Below are 20232 nucleotides of genomic sequence, written 5' to 3' on the forward strand. Positions count from 1 at the left end.
CTGTATAATCATAAGGGATTTGATTTAGGTCATAGCTAAATGGTCTAGTGGTTTTCCCTACTTTCTTCAATTTAAGTCTGAATTTGGTAATAAGGAGTTCATGATCTGAGCCACAGTCAGCTCCTGGTCTTGGTTTGGCTGACTGTATAGAGCTTCTCCATCTTTGGCTCCAAAGAATATAATCAATTTGATTTCAGTGTTGACCATCTGGTGATATCCATGTGTAGAGTCTTCTCTTGTGTTGTTCAAAGAGGGTGTTTGCTGTGACCAGTGCGTTCTCTTGGCAGAACTCTATTAGCCTTTGCCCTGCTTCATTCTGTACTCCAAGGCCAAATTTGCCTATTACTCCAGGTGTTTCTTGACTTCTACTTTTGCATTCCAGTCCCCTATAATGAAAAGAACATCCTTTTTGGGTGTTAGTTCTAAAAGGTCTTGTAGGTCTTCATAGAACCGTTCAACTTCAGCTTCTTCAGCATTACTGGTTGGGGCATAGACTTGGATTACTGTGGTACTGAATGGTTCACCTTGGAAACGAACAGAGATCATTCTGTCATTTTTGAGATTGCATCCAAGTACTGCATTTCAGACTCTTTTGTTGACCATGATGGCTACTCCATTTCTTCTAAGGGATTCGTGCCCGCAGTAGTAGATATAATGGTCATCTGAGTTAAATTCACCCATTCCAGTCCATTTTAGTTTGCTGATTCCTAGAATGTCGACGTTCACTCTTGCCATCTCCTGTTTGACCACGTCCAATTTGCCTTGATTCATGGACCTGACATTCCAGGTTCCTATGCAATATTGCTCTTTACAGCATCCTACCTTGCTTCCATCACCAGTGACATCCACAACTGGGTATTGTTTTTGCTTTGGCTCCATCCCTTCATTCTTTCTGGAGTTACTTCTCCACTGATCTCCAGTAGCATATTGGGCACCTACTGACCTGGGGAGTTCCTCTTTCAGTATCCTATCATTTTGCCTATTCATACTGTTCATGGGGTTCTCAAGGCAAGAATACTGAAGTGGTTTGCCATTCCCTTCTCCAGTGGACCACATTCTGTCAGACCTCTCCACCATGACCTGCCCGTCTTGGGTGGCCCCTCAGGGCATGGCTTAGTTTCATTGAGTTAGACAAGGCTAGTTTATTCACAGGAACAGTGAAAAAGGTTTAGTTCTGAGGGGCAAAATGTATCATAAATCCCTTCCTTACAAATTCCTAGGTTAAGTAAGTTACTTTATTAACAGTACCAAATGAGTGGCCTGAGGATGTTATTTTTAACATGTGAATGTCTCCATGTTTTCTGTTATACCCTCTTGAGCAACTCAGAAGCATATGACCTTTATCTTTACATCACACATAACTCCCAGTCTCTGAATTTATTGAAAAATCTGACTCTAAAAACAAAAAAGCAGCCCACACCAATGATTACAGAAGTCAGCAGGTGGCAGTCCTAACTATTTAACTGTTCTTAGCTCCTTAAACCCGCTATTATGTAAATCAAGATATTTTGATTTTGTAAGCTCTCCCAACTAAAATAATGGTGATGATGGTGATTCCTTCAGGCCTGTGGCTAATTTTTCCAGTTTCCTGCTCTCTCCTTCCCACCCCCACAATCTTTACGGCTCACTAGTTTGCTACTTTTCACAGAACAGGAAAAGAGTTTGAGAACCAAGATCTTATAAATTTGGATCACACAGATAAACAAATATTGACCAAAATAAACATTTCAGACTACGTCTGAGCAGGTGACACTGGGGAGCAATGGATCTATGTAATCACCCATTGCTAATATCACCCAGTTACTGATTTTAAACACCAAGTCTTTCTTCTCCAGCAAGTCGACCTTCAAGGGCTCCATAAGAAATAGGAGGTACCAGCATTAACCTATCTGTAGCACGGGAGGGTGGGCCACCCTACCCAAATGTTAAAGGCTGGACATTTTTCTGCTGTTCTTTGTGCAGCTGCCGGGCCCGATTTTTTAGTTCCTCAGCCTTGGCTTCGTCCTTATCAACACCATCCCCAAGCTTGTACATGCGGCTGGCATTAGCACAGGCCCAGACATGGCCCAAGTCACAGGCTTTCATTGAGTATTTGCATGCCAGGCCCATGTCCTTGGGAAAGCTGGGGGCACCCTGCAGGAACATGGCACTAAGGTTGAAACAGCTAGCAGCATAGTTGCCATCACAGGCCCTTCTGTAGTAGTCTCTGGCTCTCTCCAGATTGGGCTGGCCATCCTCATTGACCTGTCCATCATGTGCCAGGAGACCAACATTGTGGCATGCTTCAGTGGACTTCTTTCCTGGCTTCTCACATGCCATCAGAAAGCAGCTGGAAGCAGCTTTCAGGTCCTGGGATAGTCCACCTGGGAAGAAAGAAAAAAAGTCAATCCAAGCCAGGACAGAACCTCAATGTCTCAGGTCAAAGTCAGGAAGCAATTCCCAAATAAAGTTTATATACTTTGAGCTAAGGCAGCATGAAAAGACTATGGCCTGTTATAGTACACAGACCTTACAGCTTTTTCAGCCATGGAATCTTCTGCTCAAATGGTATCTTATAAGGAAGCCCAAACAGGTAAAAAGTGTAAAATGATTAGTTTCTCAGCCTTAGCTTTGTCCTTATTGGTAAATGATATTTACCTCTGGGGATAAGAGCAAGATCATGGCATCTTATAAGCACTTCGCCAAATGTTTGTTAATTTAAATATATACTGAATATATATTAATTGCCAATTACTATGCTAGGTTCTAAGGAATAAAAAGATAATGACCCTGCCCTTGTGAATTTTGTGGTCTAATAAAACAGACATTAAACACCACACAAGTAAATGTATGATTCTAAGTGTGACAAGCATGTGGAGAAAGAATACAGGATGCTGAGAATGATCAAGGCTCTGAACTGAGAGGTGAGGTAAAGGAAAGTTTCTCCAAAGAAGTGACATTTGAGCTGTGAAATAATGGAAAAAAGAATGAAAAGAAAAATATGGAGTGGGGAAAAAATGGCAAAGAAAACTGTTTCCAGCAGCAGGAACAGAATACAAAGAGAAAAGGAGCCCAGGTGCTAGAACTCAGAAACCACTAAGGAAGGGTGGTGAGGCAGGCAGGGGCCAGCTCACGCAGGGTCTGATGGGTCTTCTGAAGGACCCTGTACTTTAACCTCAGAGCAATGGAAAACTGCTAATGGATCATTTTAAGCAGAGGTAGTGACAGGGCCTGCTTTTTTCTTCTTGTTTTTTTTTGTTTTGTTTTAACAGAACATTTCAAATCCCCTATTCTCAAAATCCCTCATTCCTAAAAAAAAAGAGAAACATATCTCAACATTAGTTTTTAAAGAAGTCATCCCAAATACACCCCTAGAAAAAAAACATCATTAAGAAGAGAACACCATTCCAGTCATCTTTATAGTATGTGTTTGAATTAAATGTTGGCTGGCTGAATGGACAGCTAGATAGAAGTATAGTTGACTCTTGAAAGCTGTGAGGGACACCCACTCTCCATGAGCCAAAAATCTGAGAACAGTCCCAGGGACGGGGGAGCCTGGTGGGCTGCTGTCTATGGGGTCGCACAGAGTCGGACATGACTGAAGTGACGTAGCAGCAGCAGCAGCAACCTTCCCTAAATGTGCTCCTGTGCACCCACAGACTAAACCAACAGGGGACAGAAATCACGAAGCATTACTATTGTATTTATTGTTGAAAAAATCTACATGGAAGTGAACCTGCATCATTCAAACCTGTGATGTTTGAGGATCAACTGCACTTTGGAAAACCAGATTAGACATGCTACTTGTAAATAAAAAATTTAACTTTGATTTTATTTGCATTTATTAAGACAAACAAGTGAAAATGAAGAAACTGCTAACTTCAAATGAGTATTTCTTCAACAGAGAAATTTCCTAAATGAGGCCCTAGAGTTATAAATTAAAAATATTTAAAGGTTAAAGTTACCGGGTGTTTTTGGGAGGGGCAAGGGGCTGGTGTGGCAGGGTGTTTCATGGTGGCCTTTGCAGCAGAAGCACCGAGTCCTAACCACTGGACTGCCAGAGGATTCCATTTTTATTTTGTTTTAACCAAATTTCAGACAGTATTCACTCACAAGAATAAAAGGGGAATTCTCCTACTTCTCCCCACCTCTCTTCTCCTGCCTTCTACTTTTTGTTAGAGATGTTATTTCAACTCAGGGAGATATAGGAAACAGAGGTTAATGAAGCCTAAGCTCTGCAGGCAGAAAACTGAGGCTCCAGAAAATTTATACTACTATTTCTTCCAATTTTTTTTTCTGTCCCAATCTATTTTCTTTCTGGGCTCCAATACATGCTGTGTTAGACTAAGGGACACTGAACCCTACAGGTTGAGACTCTGAGGGTTGGGGGATTTTTCTGCTTTTTTTGTCTCAGTGCTTCAGTTTAAGAGAACATCTACAATCCTCTAAGTTCACTGATCTTTCAGATTCACTGTTTATTTCCTTTTGAAGTGTTCTATTTGTTGTTAAGCCTATCCAGTAAATTTTTCATTTCAAATATTATATTTTTCAATCATAGGAGTTTGATTCTTAATAGTTTCAGTTTCTCTGATGCGACTGCCCATCTGTTCATTCATTGTGTCCATCTTTTGTTTAAATTCTTTAACACATTTATTTCCCTCTTTAAAAAATATTTTGACTGTTAATTCCAACATTCCTGTCACATCTGGGTCTGTCTCTATTGACTGGTTTTTTTTTTTTCTTTAGTAATTCCTTATTCCTGGACATTGTAGATAATATTTTATTCAGTCTGGGTTTTGTTGTATTCCCTTACCTACTATACTCTGGTTTCTCTTCATATCACATAAATCTCTCACCTTTTACCAAAGACTGCTGAGTTTTGTTCTGGCAGGTTAACTATTCACTGGTGAATCAGCCTGACCCTTCTGAGGCCTGATCCTCTAGCAGCCTCAGTGGCCAGAAACTCTGACCTATGCCTCATCCATTCAGCAAGAATACCATAATCTACTCTTTCTGCCTAGTCTGAAAAGTACCTCCAGGCAGAAAGCCAAAGCCTGGGGCTCATCCTGTGTGTTCCCCTTTTCTCAGGGATCACACTACTGCACTGAGTTATCTTCCAATGTCTAAAAATAGTTGCTTCATATATATTGTGGAACCCGTGGTTTATATCCTTAAAAGTTCATTTCAGTTGCTTTATGGAAAAATGATTAGAGACCTGAATTAATGATGCAGGAAAGAAAGGTAGCTTGAATAAATATAGCAGCAGGAAAAGAAGAGACAATAGATTTGAAAGACAAACTGGTCATGAGCTACTCAGTAGGGAGAGACACCACTTGCTAAACTGAAAGACAACAGGGGTGTAATAATTTGAGAGAAAACAATTAAGAATCTCATGGAAGAACAAGATGGTGGAGGAGTAGATGGATGTGGAATACATCTCTCCACGGATACATCAAGAATACACCTTCAGACACAGAAATGCATACAGAACACCAGCTCAGAGTGGACAGGAGTACCTGACCAGAGGAAAATAATATATAGAACCATGCAAAACTTGGTAGGAGAAGGAATGGGGGGAAAACTGGAGTGTCAGTACGACTGTACCTGCCCTTGGCAGGTGGGGAAACTGAAGCAAGGGTCCAAGCCCCACATCGGGTCACTTGTCTGAGCCAGAGATGAAACATTTAAGGCTGAAAGTGAAACTGCTAATCTGTGGCAGCCTAAATGGAATGAGAATAAGATAGTCCTGCCATAGCCATACATACTCCAGACAGGGATGCAGGTCCCCTGGAAAGCACAGAGGCTGGGAGCTGGAGTTTAGGGACTGTGGAGCAACCCCAGGGCAGGGCTGCTGTTGACTATGGAGAGATGGATTGAGAGGATGTGAGGGAGGAGACTGTGGTGGGATATGCCTGTAGAGGAAAGATGGACAGCCATGGAAGCATGGAATACTGTTGAGTCACACATAGCAGGGTGGAGCCATCACCATAGCTTCTCTCCATAGGCCAGCATCTGCAGCTGAACAATAGAGAGGCTGGCCGATCAAACGCCTGATGCACTGAACTACAGGGCAGGACCCCACCCAGGGTGCCCCTTTAAGTGCCTGATGCATGGAATAACAGAGAAGGACCCCAGGCAAGGGAGTCCTCTAAGCACCTGAATGGGCAGAGCTATGCAGAAAGACTGGCCAAAGAGGCTTTCTGATCGCCAGCTACAAGAGGCTCAGAAAAAAGTTCTGATAAGGTGATAACTCCTGCAGCTGAGGCAGTCCATGTCCCTGCACACTTGGCGCTGCCAGGGTCCCCGCTAGCCAAGCAGCTGCACCACCTTCACGCTCAACTCCCACTGGGGCAAGCTGCCACAGGCAAAAAGAGTCTTACATCTATGCATGCAGGGTTGCTTCAGTTATGTCTGACTCTTTCAGACCCTATAAACTGTGGCCTGCCGGGCTTCTCTGTCAGAGAGGGGGGTTCTCCAGGCAAAAATACTGGAACGTATTGGCCAATACTGGTTGCCATACCCTTCTAGAGCACTGTATTTCCTGCTGCCCTAGCTGCCAACTCCCCTCAATACTTGGTGCTGCCAGAACCCCTGCAACCCAAAAAGCTGTACCAACCTCCACACCTGGCCCTCACAGGTACAAACCCAAATCCTCCAGGGCAGCCTCAGGAGCAAATCCCAGTGGATGACCCACATACAGAGGTGGAAATAAAACCACAGTTGAAACCCAGGAGCAGTATGGATAAGGAAGAACACCCCAAACCCTCCCATCAGCTGTACAAGCTGCAGATTAAATCCACACGATCAACTTGGCAGACTCTGTGTCTATGGAATACATAAAAGGCACTGAGAGGTCCCACAAAAGAAAATGTACTAGTTCTGATAGCTGTGGACATTGGAGGCAAGAACACACAGGAGTAGGACCAGATTAGAATCTGAGCTGTCCCATAGCAGATCCAGAGATCAGCGCAGTGTTGGAAGGCATCCTAGAGAGGTGAGGTGGACTGTGACTTCCACCGAGGGAAAGGACTCTGACAGTAGTGACTCAAGATAAACATTTATTAATCTTATGCTTTGACTTGTTCTGTAGATTCTTTGGATTTAAAATTCTTTTTCTTTTTTCCTCCCTCTGTGGTCAGTTCAGTTCAGTTCAGTCACTCAGTTGTGTTTGACTCTTTGCAACCCCATGAATCCCAGCACGCCAGGCCTCCCTGTCCATCAACTCCCAGGGTTTACTCAAACTCATGTCCATCGAGTCGGTGATGCCATCCAGCCATTTCATCCTCTGTCATCCCCGTCTCCTCCTGCCCTCAATCCCTCCCAGCATCAGAGTCTTTTCCAATGAGTCTACTCTTCACATGAGGTAGCCAAAGTACTGGAGTTTCAGCTTTAGCATCATTCCTTCCAAAGAACACCCATGACTGATCTCCTTTAGAACGGACTGGTTGGATCGCCTTGCAGACCAAGGGACTCTCAACAGCCTTCTCTAATACCACAGTTCAAAAGCATCAATTCTTCAGCACTCAGCTTTCTTCACAGTCCAACTCTCACATCCATACATGACTACTGGAAAAACCATAGCCTTGACTGGTTGGACCTTTGTTGGCAAAGTAATGTCTCTGCTTTTGAATATGCTCCCTAGGTTGGTCATAACTTTCCTTTCAAGGAGTAAGGGTCTTTTAATTTCATGGCTGCAATCACCACCTGCAGTGACTTTGGAGCCCAAAAAAATAGTCTGACCCTGCTTCCACTGTTTCCCAATCTACTTCCCATGAAGTGATGGGACCAGATGCCATGATCTTCGTTTTCTGAATGTTGACCTTTAAGCCAACTTTTTCACTCTCCTCTTTCACTTTCATCAAGAGGCTCTTTAGCTCCTCTTCACTTTCTGCCATAAGGGTGGTGTCATCTACATGTCTGAGGTTATTGACATTTCTCCCGGCAATCTTGATTCCAGCTTGTGCCTCTTCCAGTCCAGCGTTTCTCATGATGTACTCTGCATAGAAGTTAAATAAGCAGGGTAACAATATACAGCCTTGACGTACTCCTTTTCCTATTTGGAACCAGTCTGTTGTTCCATGTCCAGTTCTAACTGTTGCTTCCTGACCTGCATATAGGTTTCTCAAGAGGCAGGTCAGGTGGTCTGGTATTCCCATCTCTTTCAGAATTTTCCAGTTTATTGTGATCCACATGATCAAAGGTTTTTGCATAGTCAATAAAGCAGAAATAGATGTTTTCTGGAACTCTCTTGCTTTTTCCATGATCCAGAGGATGTTGGCAGTTTGATTTTTGGTTCCTCTGCCTTTTCTAAAACCAGCCTGAACATCTGGGAGTTCACGTTTCACGTATTGCTGAAGCCTGGCTTGGAGAAGTTTGAGCATTACTTTACTAGTGTGTGAGATGAGTGCAATTGTGTGGTAGTTTGAGCATTCTTTGGCATTGCCTTTCTTTCAGATTGGAATGAAAACTGGCCTTTTCCAATTCTGTGGCGACTGCTGAGTTTCCCAAATGTGCTGGCATATTGAGTGCAGCACTTTCACAGCATCATCTTTCAGGATCTGAAACAGCTCAACTGGAATTCCATCACCTCCACTAGCTTTGTTCATAGTGATGCTTCCTAAGACCCACTTGACTTCACATTCCAGGATGTCTAGCTCTAGATGAGTGATCACACCATCATGATTATCTTGGTCATGAAGATCTTTTTTGTATATTCTTATGTAGTTCTTCTGTGTATTCTTGTCACCTCTTCTTAATATCTTTTGCTTCTGTTAGGTCCATACCATTTCTGTCCTTTATCAAGCCCATCTTTGCATGAAATGTTCCCTTGGTATCTCTAATTCTCTTGAAGAGATCTCTAGTCTTTTCCATTCTGTTGTTTTCCTCTACTTCTTTGCACTGATCGCTGAGGAAGGCTTTCTTATCTCTCCTTGCCTTTGGAACTATGCATTTAGATGTTTATATCTTTCCTTTTCCCCTCTGGCACTATGAAATCTAATTAAGCTTTTGAGATTTTTCTCTGTCACATTTATTATTGTTGTTATAAACCTCTGCCTCTACATTCAAAGTGAAAGTGAAATCGCTCAGTTGTGTCCGACTATTTGCGACCCCATGGACACCAAAGTTCCTCTGTCCATGGGATTTTCTAGGCCAGAGTACTGCAGTGAGTTGCCTTTTCCTTCTCCAGGGAACTTCTCAACCCAGGGATCGAACCCAGGTCTCCCGCACTGTAAACAGACGCTTTACCATCTGAGCCACCAGGGAAGTCAGTTCTGTGGAGTCTTTTTCTTTTTTTTAAATTTTAATTTTTTAAACCTATTATTATTTTTTCTAAGTTTATTCCTTTGTTTGCTTTTCCTACTGTTCTTTTCCTCTTGCAGTTAATCTTTAATGTATATAAATCTTTTTTATCTATCTCTTTTTGACTTTGCATATCTATTCTTTCTTTCCTTTCCTTTCCTCTCAACATATTTGTTAGTTTTGTTTTCATTGCTTTATTCCCCACTTGCTTTAGTTTTGTTTTCCAGTTTGTGCTTTAGTTAAATTTGTTCCTTTGTTCGCCAAGTCAATCAACTGTACTTTATTTTTGTTGGACTGTTTTGACTTTGCTCAGCAGTGTATATGTATACGTGTATATTCCATTATTTTAATTATTATTTGCCTGATTTTGTAATTTCCATTTGTTTGGTTTCTGATTACTGGATATCTGCTTTAATCTCATTTAATGCCATAACCGTCTGTAGAATCTTCGTTCCTGACCAGAGATCAAGCTCTGAGCCTTTGGAGTGGGAGCACTGATTCCAAGACCCTAGACTACCTGAGAACTAATCCAGCTGCTAATGCTGCTAAGTCACTTCAGTCATGTCCAACTCTGTGCAAACCCATGGACGGCAGCCCACCAGGCTCCCCCATCCCTGAGATTCTCCAGGCAAGAACACTGGAGTGGGTTGCATTTCCTTCTCCAGTGCATGAAAGTGAAAAGTGAAAGTGAAATTGCTCAGTCGTGTTCGACTCTTAGTGACCCCATGGCCTGCAGCCCACCAGGCTCCTCCGCCCATGGAATTTTCCAGGCAAGAGTACTGGAGTGGGGTGCCATCCTTCTCCCCAGGAGGCATCAAACAGTGAGAACTCACACAAAGGAAGCCACTTGAATACAAGACCCGACATCACCCAACCACCAGTAGCACCCTGTGCAGGATGGTTCATCTAAACAAAAAATGAAAAATACAAACCTAATCATCAGCAGACAGGATTACCACCTCACACAGCCTTGCCTATCAGAGAGGAAAAAAAAGCTCAGCACAAATCTCACCCTATACGAAGCTTACACAAACCTCTGGACCAACCTGAGGAGGAAAGAAACCAAAAAGAAGAAAGAATTCAACCTTGAAGCCTGGGAAAAGGAGACCTCAAACAGTAAGTTTAAAAAAAAAAATGAAAAGGCAGAGAAATACTACATAAATGAAGGAACAAACTAGAAACACAGAAGTCCAAATAAATGAAAGGAAACAGGCAAACTACCTGAAAAAGAATTCAGAATAATGACAGTCAAGATGATCAAAAACCTTGAAAACAAAATGGAGAAAACGCAAGAATCAATTAACAAAGACCTAGAACAATCAAAGAATAAACATGCAGAGACAAACAACACAATTACTGAAATTAAAAATACTCTAGAAGGAATCAATAGCAGAATATCTGAGGGAGAAAAACGAATCAGTGAGCTGGAAGATAAAATGGTGGAAATAACTTCTAAAGAGCAGAATGAAAAAAAGTAAAGGAATGAAAAGAACTGAGGATAGTCTCAGAGACCTCTGGGACAATATCAGATGTACCAATATTTGAATTATAGAGGTCCCAGAAGAAGAAGAGAAAGAGAAAGGGTATGAGAAAAGTTTTGAAGAGATTAGAGTTGAAAATTTCCCCAACATGGAAAAGGAAATAGTCAATCAAGTCCAACAGGCGCGAAGAGTCCCATACAGGATAAACCCAAGGACAAACATGCCAGGACTCATACTAATCAAACTAACAAAGACTAAACACAAAGAAAGACTATTAAAAGCAGCAAGGGAAAAGCAACAAGTAACATACAAGGGAAACCCCATATGTTTAACAGCTGATCTTTCAACAGAAACTCTGCAGGCCAGAAGGGAATGGCAGGATATATTTAAAGTACTGAAAGGGGAAAATCTACAACCAAGATTACTGTACCCAGCAAGGATCTCATCCAAAACTGATGGAGAAATAAAAAGCTTTTCAGACAAGCAAAAGTTAAGAGAATTCAGTACCACCAAACCAGCTTTACAACAAATGTTAAAGGGACTTATATAGTCAAGAAATACAAGAGAAGAAAACAGATCTACAAAATCAACCCCAAACAATTAAGAAAATGGCAATAGGAACATATATATCAATAATTACTTTAAATGTAAATGGATTAAATGCTCCAACCAAAAGACACAGACTGGCTGAATGGATACAAAAACAAGACCCATATATACACTGTCTGCAAGAAACCCACTTCAGACCTAAAGACACATACAGACTGAAAGTGAAAGGATGGAAAAATATATTCTGAGGAAGGCTTTCTTATCTCTCCTTGCTATTCTTTGGAACTCTGCATTCAAATGGGTATCTCTTTCTTTTTCTCCTTTACCTTTAGCTTCTTTTCTTTCCTCAGCTATCAGTAAGGCCTCCTCAGACAATCATTTTGCTTTGTGCAGAGTACATCATGCGAAATGCCAGACTGGGTGAAGCACAAGCATATGAAGATGAAGCATATGCAGGCAGGCAGACGAATCATATGTAGACGAAGTACAATCATATGCAGAGTACATCATGGGAAATGCCAAACTGGATGAAGCACAAGCTGAAATCAAGATTGCTAGAAATATCAATAACCTCAGATATGCAGATGACACCACCCTATGGCAGAAAGCAAAGAAGAACTAAAGAGCCTCTTTATGAAGGCAAAAGAGGAGAGTGAAAAAGCTGGCTTAAAACTCAACATTCAAAAAACAAAGATCATGGCATCCAGTCCCATCACTTCATGGGAAGTAGATGGGGAAGCAATGGAAACAGTGACAGACTTTATCTTCTTGGGCTCCAAAATCACTGCAGATGGTGAGTGCAGCCATGAAATTAAAAGACGCTTGCTCCTTGGAAGAGAAGCTATGACCAACCTAGACAGCTTATTAAAAAGCAGAGATATTACTTTGCTGACAAAGGTCCATCTAGTCAAAGCTATGGTTTTTCCAGTAGTCATGTCTGGAAGTGGGAGTTGGATCATAAAGAAGGCTGAACGCTGAAGAACTGATGTTTTTGACTGTGGTGTTCGAGAAGACTCTTGAGAGTCCTTCGGACTGCAAGGAGATCAAACCAGTCAGTTCTAAAGGATATCAATCCTGAATATTCATTGGAGGCTGACTGATGCTGATGCTGAAGTTCCAACAATTTGGCCACTTTTTGCGAAAAGCTGACTTACTGGAAAAGACCCTGATGCTGGGAAAGGTTGAAGGCAGGAGGAGAAGGGGACAATAGAGGACAAGATGGTTGGGTGGCAGCACCGACTCAATGGACATGAGTTTGAGCAAGCTCTGGGAGATAGTGAAAGACAGGGAAGCCTGGCGTGCTGCAGTCCCTGGGGTCGCAAAGAGTCAGAGATGACTGAGTGACTGAACAACAATAAAAGTCCTTATTAAAAATATAATAAACTATGATATAAACATAAGAGATATATTCAGAAACTAACAGCTAGGAACATTTTTATTTTTCCAGGCTATATTGTACAGCTGAGTTCACACATAATTTTGTGTTCAGCTTTCTTCACTGAATATTATATTATAAACTCTTCCTGATATCAACAAAAACTATTTAGAAACATTCTTTTTTAATGGGTTAAATAACATTCTAGTTATGGAAGTAACATTATTTAACTAAACTGCTACTGTTGGCACACAGATTGAAAAAAAATAATAATGCAGCTATATATTACTTACAAATCATAAATTAATGAAAATGGGCTAAAGAAATGCCCCTCTGCTTAAGCAAGGGAACTTTATATTCCTGTTAATGCTAAACTTTCTTCAAATTTGAGACTACCACAGACCATATGTTACATGTGAAGGCAGAAATAGTCCACAAAGTTCTAGAGATTTAAAAAAGGCACCCTCTTCATCAAACTTTCACTGATCGTCCTTCTAACCAGGCTTCACTGGGCACAAGGAACAAGCGATGAATGAATTATATCATCCTCAAAAAGCTCATGAACTAGTCAGCAAAAAAGAGAGCTGCCTGTCTTAGGTTATATTCCCAACTTGTGGTGGTTTTCAAATATGCCCATAAATTCTTGATAGTCCTTTCAAGAGGTAGAATTTTAGTCCTCTCCAATTAGTGCAGGCTAAACTTACTGACTGACTTCAAATAAGCAGAATGGGATAGGAATGAAAACCATGTGACTTCCAAAAGTAGGTTATAAAAGACACCGTGGATTCCATCTTGCTCCTTCTTTTGGATCACTCACTCTGGAGGAAGCCAAATGCCATGTCACGAGGACATACAAGTAGCCCATGAAGAGATCCATGTCACAAAGAACCAAGGTCTCTGACAACAGCTGGCAAAGAATGGAAGCCTTCACAGCCAAGTGAGTGAGCCAGTTTAGGACTGAAGATTCTAGTTCCAGCCAAGCCTTCAAAAGACTACAGCCCAGTTCCTGGCTAGTGTCTTGACTGCAGCCTAATTGAGAGACCCTGAGGCACACAGCTCACCACTCCCAAATTCCTGATCCAAAGAAACTATCTGAAATAATAGGTTTGTTGGATAATTTGTTATTTAGCAATAGGTAAGTCCTAGGAGGCACAGAATAAAGAATCTGCCTGCCAATACAGGAGACACAAGAGATGTGAGTTCAATCCCTGGGTTGGGAAGATCCTTTAGATTAGGAAACGGCAACCCACTCCAATATTCTTGTCTCGAAAAATCGCATGGACAGGGGAGCCTGGTAGACTACAGCCTGTGGGGCTATAAAGAGTCGGACATGATGAGCATGCACTCAACACAATGCAACTTAAACACTACTCAGTATCAACTGTAATTAAGGCATGAGGAGAAGAGACAGATGGAAAGGAATTGATTACTAGTCCCTTCTTCTGTGCCAGGCACATGCTGATATCATTACCTACATTACCCTATTTAATCTTCACAAAGACCTATGAAGAAAGTATTGTTTTTTCTCCATTTTACAGGTGATATAACTGATACACAGAGTTAACGTGACTACAGAGTTAACATTCCCTAAGGTCTGCAACCCCATGTCCAAGGAGTGGTGGCTGTGCAGGCACAGGAGGGCCAAGAGGAGCTACTCCATGTTCAAGGTCAGGAGGGGCAGCGGTGAGGAGATACCCCTCATCCAAGGTTAGGCGCAGTGGCTGCACTTTGCTGGAGCAGCCCTGAAGAGATACCCCATGTCCAGGGTAAGAGAAACCCAAGTAAGACAGTAGGTCTGTCTTACTTGCGAGAGGCATTAGAGGGCAGACACACAAACCATAATCACAGAAAACTAGCCAATCTAACCACACAGACCACAGCCTTGTCTAACTCAATGAAACTAAGCCATGCCGTGTGGGGCCACCCAAGACGGGCAGGTCATGGTGGAGAGGTCTGACAGAATGTGGTCCACTGGAGAAGGGAAAGGCAAACCACTTCAGTATTCTTGCCTTGAGAACCCCATGAATAGTATGAAAAGGCAAAATGATAGGATACTGAAAGAGGAACTCCCCAGGTCAGTAGGTGCCCAATATGCTACTGGAGATTAGTGGAGAAATAACTCCAGAAAGAATGAAGGGATGGAGCCAAAGCAAAAACAATACCCAGTTGTGGATGTGACTGGTGATAGAAGCAAGGTAGGATGCTGTAAAGAGCAATATTGCATAGGAACCTGGAATGTCAGGTCCATGAATCAAGGCAAATTGGACGTGGTGAACAGGAGATGGTAAGAGTGAACGTCGACATTCTAGGAATCAGCAAACTAAAATGGACTGGAATGGGTGAATTTAACTCAGATGACCATTATATCTACTACTGCGGGCAGGAATCCCTTAGAAGAAATGGAGTAGCCATCATAGTCAACAAGAGAGTCCGAAATGCAGTACTTGGATACAATCTCAAAAATGACAGAATGATCTCTGTTCATTTCCAAGGCAAACCATTCAATATCACAGTAATCCAAGCCTATGCCCCAACCAAGTAACACTGAAGAAGCTGAAGTTGAACAGTTCTATGAAGACCTACAAGACCTTTTAGAACTAACACCCAAAAAAGATGTCCTTTTCATTATAGGGGACTGGAATGCAAAAGTAGGAAGTCAAGAAACACCTGGAGTAACAGGCAAATTTGGCCTTGGAGTACAGAATGAATCAGGGCAAAGGCTTTAGGGCAAGAGTTTTGCCAAGAGAAAGCACTGGTCATAGCAAACACCCTCTTCCAACAACACAAGAGAAGACTCTACACATGGACATCACCAGATGGTCAACATTGAAATCAGATTGATATATTCTTTGGAGCCAAAGATGGAGAAGCTCTATACAGTCACCAAAAACAAGACCGGGAGCTGACTGTGGCTCAGATCATGAACTCCTTATTGCCAAATTCAGACTTAAATTGAAGAAAGGAGGGAAAACCACTAGACCATTCAGGTATGACCTAAATCAAATCCCTTATGATTATACAGTGGAAGTGAGAAATAGATTTAAGGGACTAGATCTGATAGATAGAGTGCCTGATGAACTATGGACAGAGGTTCATGACACTGTACAGGAGACAGGGATCAAGACCATCCCCATGGAAAAGAAATACAAAAATCAAAAAGGCTGTCTGGGGAGGCCTTACTAATAGCTGTGAAAAGGAGAGAAGCTAAAAGCAAAGGAGAAAAGGAAAGATATAAGCATCTGAATGCAGAGTTCCAAAGAATAGCAAGGAGAGATAAGAAAGCCTTCCTCAGTGATCAGTGCAAAGAAATAGAGGAAAACAATAGAACAATAGAGTTATTTTTGGGGGGGGCTCCAAAAATCACTGCAGATGGTGAGTGCAGCCATGAAATTAAGACGCTTACTCCTTGGAAGGAAAGTTATGACCAACCTAGACAGCATATTCAAAAGCAGAGACATTACTTTGCCAACAAAGGTCTGTCTAGTCAAAGCTATGGTTTTTCCAGTGGTCATGTATGGATGTGAGAGTTGGACTGTGAAGAAAGCTGAGCACTGAAGAATTGATGCTTTTGAACTGTGGTGTTGGAGAAGACTCTTGAGAGTCCCTTGGACTGCAAGGAGATCCAACCAGTCCATTCTAAAGGAGATCAGTCCTGGGTGTTCTTTGGAAGGACTGATGCTAAAGCTGAAACTCCAAAACTTTGGCCACCTCATGCGAAGAGTTGACTCATTGGAAAAGACCCTGATACTGGGAGGGATTAGGGGCAGGAGAAAGGGACGACAGAGGATAAGATGGCTGGATGGCAGCATCGACTCGATGGACATGAGTTTGGGTGAACTCTGGGAGTTGGTGATGGACAGGGCGGCCTGGCATGCTGCAATTCACGGGGTCGCAAAGAGTCGGACAGGACTGAGTGACTAAACTTAACTGAAGGTCTGCCTAAGGGATTCCCCAGGTGGCTCAGTGATAAAATAATCTGCCTGCCAATGTAGGAGATGTCAGTTTGATCCCTGGGTCAGGAAGATCCCCTGGAAAAGGAAATGGCAACGTGCTCCAAAATTCTTGCCTGGGAAATCCCATGGACAGAGGAGCCTGCTGGGCTACAGTCCATGGGGTCACAAAGTTGGACATGACTAGCACACATAAGGTCTGCCTAACTTGAAAGGCTATGCTCTTCCCTCCAGCACTTTGCTGAACTCTTGACTCCAAATTTTCCTACAGCATGCTTCCCCAATGCCCGTGAAGACCCATCTGTAAAGAGACCTCAGTATGAGCCTCACACTGTGGCCTCACCACTACCGTCGATGATAAGGACCAAAGAAAGCAGGCCTCTCCTTACCTTTCCCAGTCACATAATAGGTCCCCAGTTTGTAGCAGCTATCACTGTGTTTGTTCTCTTCACAGTTGAACTTCAACACCTTGGCAGCCTCATCAAAATTCTTCTGGATCCCTTCCAAATAGTCCACCAGCCGATAGCAACCTGTGAGGAAACGGCAAAAGCTGTGGTTCAAGTCTGGGGGAGTGGGGAGGGTCCAGGTGTGCTAGGCTGGACGTGCCTTTTATTTAGGACAAGCCTCTGTCCTCCTGAGGTGTGGCAAGGTGACTTCACCACAAAAAATGCATGTTTAGCCACTCCTACAAATGGCACTGTCTGCCCTCAGCCTGGGACTGAGCAATGTATAAACCGGGAAGACCCTGGCCCCTACACTGGCTCTACTACTCACCAGCCCTTCTATTCCCTGTCAACAAGGCCCAGAGATCCACTGGCTTCAATGATGAAAGTTTGCTAGCTTTGGAACTTCTCAGGAAGTTCAGCATTTAAACAGGGAGAACCAAAAGGGTCAATAGGCCAGTCTTCATGGCAGCAAGAAGCAGTTCTTTGATGACTATACCTTAATCTTTGGCCAGGCTGGGTACATGAAGAAAGAGTTGAAATTGCAGCTACCAAAGGAGTTAGGTAGTCTCTATTTTCAGCAAGCCTCTCCTTAACACCTCTCCCCTCCGAACCTTTTCTTCACCCACAATAACACCCATCTCTTGCTAACTCTCATTCAGTGAATATTTGAGCATCTATCTACAACAATATACGAGACACTGCTTTAGTTGCTGGGAATATAGTCACCTGTCCTCCTAAAAGTTACAGTCTAGAGGAGGAAACACAATAAATAAATAGCTCAACAAGATGCATTCAAACCTTAATAAACACCATCAGTGAAATAAAACAGGATGATATGACAGTTTGTTGGGCATTTTGGGGAAAATGGTTAACACAAACCGGGTAATCAGGTAGGGCCCCACTGAGGACTTCAATGTGTGAGCTGAGATGTGAATAACAAGAATGATCTAGCTATTTAAAGACAATGAAATGGGAAGGAGACAGAAAGACTCGGGCACAAGGAACAGTACATAAAAAGACTTAAGTTAATAAGCTTGACACAAATAAGGTGTAATGTAGCTGGATCCAGGAGGGGCAGGAAAAGAGGAAAAGGCAGGGACCAATCAGAGGGCCTTACATTAGATAGGAAGAAACTGGGATTTTATTCCAAGTCAATGGCAAACCACTGGAAGGATTTATGAAGGGAAGTGATATGATTCAACTTGCATTTTTAAAAGGTCACTCTAATAAATATGTTTTTATATATCTGGATGAATATGGAAGAAGTCATGTGTGAGGGGACCCACTCCAACACTGATAATGACAAAAATGTATTCTGTCAGCTGAAAATCTAGTAAATAACATAACGAAATTAAAATTTAAGTATCAGTTTATGAGTAGAGAATACATTTAAGGGAGTTAGGGTGCAAATGAAGAGTCAAGTTAGAAAGTTACTTCAGTAATCTGGCTGAGAAATGATGATTTTGAAGAGTACTACAGAACCAGCTATAGAAACTGCCTCCTCTCAGTCTCTCTTCGAGAGCAGCATCCTGCACTTCTTATATGCCCACCCACCCTTCCTTCACTGCTTAGTGTATCTCCAGGGTACAAAAACACATGTATGGCTCTCCACTGCCTACACAATAAAGGCTTTCAAATGGCTTACCCCAGCATTCAAGATCTGACACACTGTGGCCCAAGGTCGGACCCTCCTCAATCTTATTTCTAACTACATTCTGACTTCAATTTTCTCCAAGAGCATTTTCTTCACTCCCTCTGCTCCATTTAATCAGCATTACTAGCCGATTCTTCCTGACCTCTTCCAGGAGTCTTCCCCAACCATTCTGCACCTCATGGATTCTTTTAAGCCATCCTACTTCAGAGCAACTCTGTGTAGTTGGCCAGCTTGGAGCAAGGGTGCAAGCTATTAGAAGCCAGGGCCAATATCTTTTTTTTTTTTCTTTAAAAGTATGGGTACTTCCCTGGTGGTCCAGTGGCTAAGACTCTGAGCTCCCAATGCAGGGGGGCCCAGGCTGGATCCTTGGTCAAGGAACTAGATTCCGGATGTGACAATTAAGAGTTTGCATGCCACAACTAAGACCAGGTGCAGCCATATAAATAAATAAACGGGGGGAAAAAGCACTAAGAAGAAAACCACCCAAAGGTACTGGCTGCTCTGGATGGCCCCTTCTGGACATCACCACTCACAACTGAAGTCAACTCAATGTTCCCAGAACACACGGGGCACATTCATGCCTCGGGGCCTTTTCACTGGCCCTTACCTCTGCCTGGAATGTACCTCTGCCTGGCATGCACCTCCCTTACTTTTTTCAACACTTTGTTCAAATGTTACCTTCTCAATGATGCACCCTGACCACTCAATTTAAAGTTGCCCTCCTGAACGGCTGAGACCTCTCAGTCAGTTCTTTTTCCCACCGCAATTACTACCTTCTAACACACTACTTCATTTATTAGGTTTATTTTCCAATAACCTCCACGAGAACGTAAGCTTCATGAGGACAGAGCATTTTCTCTCTGCTTCCGGGCTCAGTGCGGCCAGAGCATGCTCCCGCTGCGTGCCCCGCAAGTCCTCGTGGAAACACACACACAGACACAGACACAGACACAGACACAGACACACACACACACACACACACGGCAGTCAGCGACCCACAGACACCCGCGTCCCCTTCCAGATCCCCTCAGAGGTCGCTCGCGTGACCCGTCAGTCTCCGTCCGAGGCCGGAGCCCCCACGTGTCCTTAAGGCCCTGCAGGCGGCGCTCACCGTCCGGGTCCTTCTCGCGGTAGCACTGGTAGTTGCACTCCACTTCCATGTTCTCCAGAAAGGACTTCACCTGTTCCTCGTCCTGAAAGTCCACCAAGCCGGCCATGGCTCTCGCCAGCCCAGTTAAAACCACCCCGCCGCTCCGACCCTGCCCGCGCCGGACGTCGTCCCGCCCCCACGGTTACGTGAGCCGGCGGAGGGGCGGGGCCTTGGAGGGGCGTGCCGCCAAGGTCCGCGTTCAGCCCTGCGCTGGGGGGGCGGAGCGTCCTGAACTTTGGGCAGTCATTTGCCCTCACGGTGTTAGTCTTTGGCGGTCCCAAGTTTTCCTCTGGTCAGTCCACACGTAAAGCCGGTAGCAGTCTTTCTGCAGCACTTTATATTTGTGCC

At 43.2% G+C, this 20232-nt stretch overlaps 1 protein-coding gene across 1 annotated transcript; it reads right to left on the reverse strand.

Moving 5' to 3' along the window:
• Positions 1 to 1362: 1362 nt before the first annotated feature.
• Positions 1363 to 20008, reverse strand: LOC101116001 (cytochrome c oxidase assembly factor 7). Its single transcript, XM_004001983.4, has 3 exons — positions 19846 to 20008; positions 17024 to 17164; positions 1363 to 2363 (listed from the first exon to the last, which is right to left on the reverse strand). Exons 1-3 carry the CDS (start codon positions 19949 to 19951, stop codon positions 1915 to 1917), a joined length of 696 nt encoding a protein of 231 aa, XP_004002032.2. The 5' UTR covers positions 19952 to 20008; the 3' UTR covers positions 1363 to 1914.
• Positions 20009 to 20232: the final 224 nt, after the last annotated feature.

Source organism: Ovis aries, chromosome 1, assembly GCF_016772045.2.
Source record: "Ovis aries strain OAR_USU_Benz2616 breed Rambouillet chromosome 1, ARS-UI_Ramb_v3.0, whole genome shotgun sequence".
In the NCBI taxonomy this organism is placed as follows: domain Eukaryota; kingdom Metazoa; phylum Chordata; class Mammalia; order Artiodactyla; family Bovidae; genus Ovis; species Ovis aries.

What these genes read in the sequence shown, in the direction of transcription:
- LOC101116001 (XM_004001983.4), bottom strand. Translation starts at nt 19,951, where the DNA reads ATGGCCGGCTTGGTGGACTTTCAGGACGAGGAACAGGTGAAGTCCTTT. An exon ending in CCGCGAGAAGGACCCGGACG is followed by an intron (nt 17,165 to 19,845) that starts GTGAGCGCCGCC and finishes GTTTCCTCACAG; the next exon opens with GTTGCTATCGGCTGGTGGAC. An exon ending in CTATTATGTGACTGGGAAAG is followed by an intron (nt 2,364 to 17,023) that starts GTAAGGAGAGGC and finishes CTTTCTTCCCAG; the next exon opens with GTGGACTATCCCAGGACCTG.